The sequence below is a fragment of the Cariama cristata genome, unplaced genomic scaffold (genome assembly GCF_000690535.1).
Source record: "Cariama cristata isolate BGI_N322 unplaced genomic scaffold, ASM69053v1 scaffold11626, whole genome shotgun sequence".
Taxonomy (NCBI): Eukaryota; Metazoa; Chordata; class Aves; order Cariamiformes; family Cariamidae; genus Cariama; species Cariama cristata.
The window spans coordinates 27,863-36,258 of NW_009622801.1; the positions used below are offsets into that span (position 1 = coordinate 27,863).

At 49.8% G+C, this 8,396-nt stretch overlaps 1 protein-coding gene across 1 annotated transcript in view; it reads left to right on the top strand.

Moving 5' to 3' along the window:
- The window catches only part of TNFRSF21 (tumor necrosis factor receptor superfamily, member 21), a 29,697-nt gene extending 22,489 nt beyond the window's left edge, over nt 1-7,208 (top strand). Inside the window, exons 4-5 of the mRNA XM_009702493.1 lie at nt 4,662-4,881; nt 5,771-7,208. Coding sequence (XP_009700795.1) covers nt 4,662-4,881; nt 5,771-6,000 — 450 coding nt within the window. The 3' untranslated portion in view covers nt 6,001-7,208. The remainder of the gene's footprint in view (nt 1-4,661; nt 4,882-5,770) is intronic.
- The last annotated feature ends 1,188 nt before the right edge of the window (nt 7,209-8,396 follow it).

Genomic DNA, 8,396 nt, shown 5'->3' on the forward strand with positions numbered 1-8,396 from the left:
CAAAACCCTGCGAGGGAGGGGGGGTCAAGAGCCTGGAGAAGCATTCCCCAAATCCAGCCCCAACAGCTCCTGCTCATCCCCTTTGTTTCCTCTTTTGGCAAAGCAGAACTGGGCTGGACCCAGTAATTAGCAATTAACTTTGTGCTCTGTTAACCTCATGCATCGGTGGCAGAACGAGGGTGATTCTGTTGGATGGATTTCCCAGCTGGGGGGCTGTGGTCTGGGGGCTGTGGTCCAAGGGCTGGGAAATGCCCAGGCAGCCAGGAAAAAACAAAATTGCATGTATTTTGTCCTTCTGGACTTGCATCAGGTTTTGTTTGAAGCAAAAAGCTGTAGGATAAAGTGGCCAGAGCCCTGGGGAAGGCGTAGGGCTGGTTGGGTCTTGCTGGAGTAAGCATCTCTGTTTTCTTCCAGGTTTGCTCTAAACCGTGAGCTGATTTTTCACAAACCGAGACCGGGTTTGAACCAGGCTGGAGAATATGCAATAAACAAAAATTAATTAATTTATAGAGTAATGTAAATATAAATAATATAAACTTTATAGTAGATGCAGTTACATTTGAGGTCTCCCTGCTGTGGTAGCCAGCATCTCCTTGGGTCTGTGTATTTGCAGTAAAATGGGCTTGGGAGTGTAAGATAAAACTAGAAGATAGTTGGGATCGTAACAAGCCAAACTCGGTACCAACTTACTCAGCCTGTAGTTGAGTTTGGAGACTCTTCATCATGGTTTGAGTTGAAAAAGTGGGTGGGCAAATCTATAGAAAGGAGTAGCCACCAGGAGCTCTCATGGAGACACCATCTCCTGCTTGGAGAAGCGCTTAGCCCACGAATGGCCAGGGCTGATGAGGAAGAGCTGCTTCCTCCATGGATGGCTGTGTTTTGGTCTTGGTGTCTAAACCCTCCCTAGACCCAGCATTGCCTGTCCTGGGTCATGTGAGCCTTGACATGAGCAGCTCTTCCCCAGGGCTGCCTTGTGTTGAGGGATGGTGGTGTTGGGCACTCTTCTGAAACCTGGGCAGTGAGATGAAGGACACAGAGAGGACATTTGGGCTTTCCCATCCCAGGGTGCTGAGCACCTTCGTGTCCTTCCAATCCTGGCAAAGGGCTTGTCTCCCGCTCTGCAGCGCCTGCACACCATCCCTGCATCTCGCTGCCACCTCAAAGAGACCTCATGGCCCAGCCAACGGTGTTTCACCTTCCAAGGTCTGGTCTGCCCTGAAGGTGAACCCCCAGACACCATGTGCACCATGAAGCTGCTCATCCAAGCGGATCCTCCCTATGCCTATGGGGACCATAGCGAGAGCATCCCCCGCCCACACCGCCTTGCATCTCAGCATCACCCGTGTGGTGCTGCCACCCAGCCCACCCCACTTTGTATGCCGGGGTTTCTCCTCCTGCATTCCCTACGGAGGTGTAACAGACTTGGGAATAGGGCTGGTGTCAGCTGGGTGTCTTCTTTTGGCAGGGAATCTGGGAAACGGCTGCCTCAGTGCTAAATTTATCCCCTCACATCCCGGGAGGGTGCGTGGCCACCCTCTGCAGCAGCAAACCTGCCACCGGCTTTTATTACTGCCTGGTTGCTGCGGGAGAAATTATGGGGAAGCATTGCCCAAGGGAGGGGTTTTTTTAATGCCTGTGACTGCTCCCTCCTAACATTAGCACAGCAGCTGCAGGTTTTTTTTGTCGGAGTTTGAGCTTTTATTGCGGTACAGTAAAACAAAGGCAGAAAATGGGATCAACCAGTTCAAACAGAGCTGTTAGGAGCAGCTGTGAAAAGCAAACAAAGCCAAGCCTATGTCTTCTTCTGGACCCATCCTCTTCTGTCCCTTTTCCTTCCTTTTAGGAAAGACCTTCAGACACCCTGAGCTGCTTAGAGCGTCCTCCCAGATGCACTGGGATCCACGAGGATGTTGGTGCTTGAGCCGCATCCTAAAGGGTTGCGAGTACACAGGAGCTTTTTGGGATTTATTTTTTTTTTTGGCGTTGCAAGTCTCTTGCTGCAGTACTCAAAAAAAAAACAAACACCAAACAACAAACCAACAACAACAAAAAAAAACCAAAAAACCAAACCAACAACAAAAAAAAACAACACACAACCAACCAAATCAGCCGAGTACCCCAGTACAACTGACCGGTCACAGGAGGCTGCTGATGTGTCAAAGCCGCCGCGGTGCCTTTGGTTTTCACGCTGGACCATGCCTCTAACAGTCTGCCATGTGTCTGTCTGCAGGTGCAAATGCAGCCTCAGTGGCAAGCGCAGGACCCCTGCAACGATGGTGGAAAGGTGAGAAATTCAGTGGCTCTGGAAGGGCTAAAGGGCTGCAGAGGGGTTTTTGGGTTGTTTTGGGTTTTTTGATTTATTTTTTTTTTTTTCCCCCTAGCCAGAGCTCGGTTTCAGTCTGGCACCACTGTTCTTAAAAGTAGGAATGGCCGAAGTGGTTTCAAGCAAATGAGTCATGGGCTATGAATAGTGTATTTTTACACCTATTCCACAGGCTTCACCTTGCAGCAACCTTTTGCTTTCCTCAGCCTTTCAAAACCCTCATTCCCACTTGCTTTCTTCCCATGGTTTAAATATTAACACGCATCCGAGCATCCTGTTTGCTTTGCCTCAAGCTTGCAACTGTTCAGCTATTTGGAAAGCTTTGGGCTCCTGGGATGCCTACAGTCAAATAACCTCGGGTGATTTTTTTATTTTTTTTTTTTTCCTAGCATACTTTAGCAGCTGTTTAATTAAACTCCAAATGACTTGCTTCTGGGAAGGGTTTTTCCCCTCTGCTGGGAAGGCAGAGCGAGGGCAGCCAGCTGCTCCCTGCCCACCCTGTAATTGTTCCTCAGCCCCTTTTTGGAAATTACAAGGTGGGTTTGTGGCTGGATATTAAATAGGCAAGTTGCCTGAGGAAAAACTAACCCCTAAAGCCTGTTTGTTATTTTTAAAGGGGAAATCAGAGCGTGTTGCAATTTGGAAAGTGGCCAGCCGCTGTTCTGGTCCTTCCCTTGGTTTTCCACCGTTAATGGCAGTCGGCTGATTCTTGCAGTGAGCTGTACTGGAAAGGGGGTTTCAGAGGGGAAGGCAGATTCTTTTAATTAAAAATTAAAGCTGACTTTTATTTTTAACATGCCTATTTCATAACGTGCTGAGCTAGAACAAATCGTCCCCTGTTTATTTTCAATGGGGGGAGAAAAAAACCCCACACTTTTCTTCTAACAGGAACAGGCTTCAGTGTTAATTTAACATGAACTAATGGGCGTCTCAGCAGACATGTGATTTGTGGGTGGCAAATTCCTCGACACGGATGAGGAATGTGCAGGCACATCCATGCCGGTGCGGAGGTGGCTCAGCAGCTCCCTTTCGCACAGTTTTTAATCTGAATTTTGCTTTTTAATCCCTGGGTAGTAGGCAAAAGCATGTTAGGAGGAATGACCTGGTCTTCCCTCTGCAGAAGGAGAAAACTGGGTTGCGAAATGCTGTTGGGAGAGTGGGTTGCACATGGACAGGGCTTGCAATTCTGTTCTGTGGCAGGTCGAGCAGGGATGTGGGGTTTGGGAAGAAGTTAAATATTAGATGGTCCTCAGAGCAACCTGCTTTGGGGGGATCTGGTGACTTGCAGAGGTACCCAAGCTGCCAGCCAGGGATGTGGGGATGTTGCCCCTTGTCCTTGCAGGGAATGAGGACGAGAAATGCTGCTCTTGAGATTTGCACCCCGAGGGGATGCGGAGAGCTGGAGGAGGGTAGATAATGTTGGCTGCAGCTGTGCAGTTAGGAAGGAGATGCAAGAAGGAAGATGCACAGTACAGGCAAATTGGGAAGTGGGTTCACTCCAGCACCCAAATGGAGCTGCTTCCCAGCGCAGCATGTCCCAGCAGTGCTCGCTGCTGCTCCCTGTGTCTTCGGGACCATGGAGCCAAACACTTGTCCTTGACTCACATCAGGGTAGCAAAAAGCAAAGGCACTTGGGTGACATCATGGTCAACGTCAGCCCCTGCTTGTCCTTCCTAGCCCTGACCTTGGAGTCTGGTGGGATGGATTTCTCCATCACGCTTTAATGGGGTGCTCATGGGAGCACGGGTGAGATGTGGCAAACAGATGATTAACTGGAAATGTTACCAGTGTAGCTGATCACAGAGTCCTGCCATGGGGATCCCCAAGGGGTCTCACAGCTCTCGCCCTGCAGCTTCGGCACTGGTTGGAGGCGTGGAGCTGGGCTATGCCTTGCTTTTAGAAAACGGTAGCTGTGGAGCAGGTTTTTTAGAGGGAGCTTACCTGCTTGGGCATCATCACCTGTTGCCCCCAAGAGCTGTGCTTTGGGCTTTAATAAACTGAGGGTGAGAAGGAAAACCAAATTAAAATGCTCTGCTGTGGTTGCGTGTGCCATCCTGGTGCTGCAGTTGCTCCTACCAAGAGTGCGGGTTGTGTTACCCCTCCTGCCTCTTGAGTGCTGATGTGCCAAATGCCAGCGTTGATGTCCACCCTGGGTCACCTCCAGTGCTCATTCTGGGTCAGGAGGTCCCCTCGGAGGAGGAGGCCATCCGAATGTGGGGACGGCTTGCCAAGGATGGGCTGGGATGTGTTGAAAGCCGGGATGCAGATGGTTTTGAGCACAAGCTCATTGCATAGCATCTCCCCAAGTTCATTTTCCCTCTCTTTCTTCCCCCCAAAGCTGGAAGCTGACAGACTGGCGCTGCCGGTGAGCCCCAGCCCGCTCAGCCCCGCACCCAGCCCCAGCCCCAAGCCCCCCGAGGCGGCTGTCCTCACCGTGGAGCCCTCTCCTTCAGAGAAGAAATGCTTCTTTGTCGACGAAGCAGAGCCCCTCCTGCGGTGCGACTCGACCTCCAGCGGCTCCTCTGCGCTCAGCCGGACAGGCTCTTTTATTACCAAAGGTACCAAAATCAGCCCGGGGGGGAGGCGGGAGGACCGAAGGGATGCCACGGCGTGTCCCCTGGGGTCAGCAGACGCGGTAGAGCTTCCCAAAATGGTATCATTAAAGTAAATAACTGGGAAAACTGAGTCTCTAGGATATGTTTGTCACACTCTCATTCCAGACCAGAAGATCCTGTTAGCAAAGATGATACAGATTTGAGAGAGGAAAACACCTTTAAAGGCTTTTAACTCTTTGAAGTGCTGCCAGAGAAGTTGTAGTGTCCCTGTATGTTTGAGGGGGGGTTCTCCTGACTTTTGGCTGTTGCCTTGGCGTTATTGCATGAGGTTAAACCAGAAAAATGTCATTTCAGGACTGAATTTTTTTTTTTCCACCCTTGATCCTGCTTGCTGCAGCGTGTGACTTCAGGTGTAAATCACCGTTAGTTACCCCCTCCTTTTTTTGACGGGGTTTAATTTACTGCATTTAACCTGCTGCGTTTAATTTTCTTTACCTTCTGACGAAGGTGAAACGCTGAGCTCAGTCAATCTACTGAATTTATACTTGGGTGCCAAAGTGAAGCCAACCCAACAAAAACAACTCAAAAGAGCAGAATTCAGCTTTTTTGGCTCCCCTCCCGCCTTCACTTTTCCTCTATTGGCCATTCAGCGTTTACAAATGCTGTGTTTGCTCCAGTGGGATGCTGGATAAGGTACCTCAGCAGCACTGGCTTCTCCATCTTCTCCCCTCCCCATCACTCATCACCCTCCACCTTTCCCCTTGGCTCTCTTTGTGGCTTATCCCTCTCCAGAGCTGGCACCAAGGGATGGACCGAGGTCTCCGAGGAGAACAAGCCCTGGTTAGCAGAGGTTTCTTGAGTGGTTTCTTCATCATCCTCTTTCCTCCTACAGAAAAGAAGGATACCGTCCTGCGCCAGGTGCGCTTGGACCCTTGCGACCTGCAGCCCATCTTTGACGACATGCTGCACATCCTCAACCCCGAGGAGCTCCACGTGATAGAGGAGATCCCGCAGGCCGAAGACAAGCTGGACAGGCTATTTGAGATCGCCGGAGTCAAGAGCCAGGAAGCCAGCCAGACCCTCCTGGACTCTGTCTATAGCCATCTTCCTGACTTACTGTAGGCACTGGGTCACCACGCACTCTCTGAATATCTGCTAAAGCTAGCTTGGCACTCGTTAAGACGACCGACAATATGCAGGCAGGTTTTGTTGTAGAATATATGGCCAGTATTTTCGTTGAGGTGTCCTTGGTTTTTGGAGGGGGGGCACTTTGCCAGTGTTGCACCCCTCCACTGTAACTCTATCGCTCAGTCCAAGTCTTTGCATCCTCCGCCCCCTTCTTGAGCCTCTCTTCTCCTTGTTCTCATTCCAATCACAACAGTCAATGCACTTTAAAAAAAAAAAAGAAAAAAAAAAGCAGTTAATGAACTAAAAGACCACAGATCTGCTGTAATTTAACACATCAAATTGGGGATTGCTCTGTAACCCACTTCTTCTGTCAAAGCTGTTGCTCGGAGTGACCGTCTCCCACCACCTCCCTTCGCCTTGGAGCGGTAAATGGCAAAAACATGCGAAAAAACAAACCCCAATCGTTGCTGGTTACCATCTCTTAACGCAGCTAAGCTTCCCACCTGAGCTAACTTTTTTTTTTAAAAATGTACTATTGTATAGCTCATATCCATTGCTGAGATTTTACTAGCACGGTTATTTATTGTATGGTTTTCACCTGGACAATGCATCGCGCTCCTATAAGCTAAAGCAGAGGTGCTTTAACCACAAAGAAAAGGGTCAGTCCCACCAATCTTCGAGGCGATGAAAAAGTCCTTTGCCTTCAGTCGAATGTAAGGAGTTATCTTCCCTTGTGGGAATGGCAGGGCCCCGAAGGGAGCCGGTGCTGGACGTGGGGAGGCGAAGGCGACCGCCGGTGGTCCTGCTCTCCTCGTGGTTGTAAGACTTAAACCAAGCTATGCTTTTACACTCGTGTCTCTTGTTTTTTATACAGACGTGGCCGATTAGGTTCTCTGAAGACCTTACCCGGTCTTAATAGTCTCTTCAAATCACACTTCACTTTTTATTAAAAGAAAAGAGGTTGGGGGGTGGGGAAAAAAAAAAAAAAGCTGCATCGTAAGAAGTCTGTCTGATTATATTTGCAACTATTATGCTCCCGTAATGAACAGTCTGTACTATGCTCAATTTGAAGAAATAATGATATGAGGGTGGCGTGTGCTGCCCTGTGGGAAGGGGTGGGAGTTGGGGAAGAGGGGAATGAATTGAAAAATTGCCTTCCAGTGTACTAATTTATTAATAAATACTAGGTGTTTGTTACTTGACATGATTCTGCGTTAACCTCCTTAACACCTGCCTCTGCTCGGGGACACCTGGGTTGGAGCAGGGGCTGCTCAGGGTGCCCACGGTGGGGTGAAGAGGGAGATTTGGGGGTGGTGAGAGGGTTGTCCCCTTGAGCTTTGAGGCCAAAATGTGATTGCTTTCTGTTGACAACACTGCCTTGACTCCCCACGGTCACTGCTGGAGCTCTCTGCAGCCGGCGGGATGCTTCCCCGCGGGGCAGGTCCCCATGCTGAGCTGGGGTGGGGGACACGCGTTAACCCCTGTAACCGTGAGCAGATCAGATGGCTGATGGGGCTCCCAGGGTTGGTTTTTGCAAGTTCTCAAAGGCTTTGCAGGCATTTTGGGGGGGCTGAAGTATTAATTTTCCAGGATGCAGCTGCTGTGCTGAGTCACTGCTGTGCGAAGATCTTGCAGTCACAGCGTTTCTGTTGCCCTGTTACATTACCGATGTCCTTAAAATCTCTGCTTCCAAATAACTCATCCCTTGTTACTCTGTCTACAAATGGCAGCCTTAATGGGACAAATGGTTCTGGTTTATAATGCTGTCATTTTGTATACTTGGCCCCAGAGTGTGTTCCAGTAACTAGGGTACTGTGTTTTCCTTCTGGCTGGCGTTGAAAATTGCCGTTACAGGACTATACATAGGTACGGGATTAAAACTTCTCAATATATGGACAGATGAAATACAGCGTGAAATAGCAAGAGCCTTTAATGGGAGCGCTGGGGTGGGGTTTTCCCTCGCTGGCAATGAAGTGTTGAGCTCTCAGTGGCTGCAGTATGTCTTCAAAGCATCACAAAGAAATAGCGAGTGTGGCTCATGTGCCTGGCATACACCGGGTTGCTAAAAGCAGTATTTTGAGGTGGAGCCCAGTTCCACCCTGTTGGCAGGTGGTTTTTTTAATCTCCATGTTGGGAGCAGTCGTGGTTGCTGTCGATCCGCCTGGGCAAGAATTGGTAAGGGGAGGGAAGGTGTGTGATTGTGGGCTCCATCAATAGCTTAAGGCAAGCACAAACCGCCGGCTTTAAATTATCCTTAGCAGGCTTTTGGAGTGAGTCCGGCTGGGAAACGGGATTTGTCCTTTTCTGGTGGTCCAGGTTCTCTGCGGTAAACCTGCGGGTTGTAAGCACCAGAGTCATCGTCCCACACTCCCAGGGCACCGCCGGCCCCA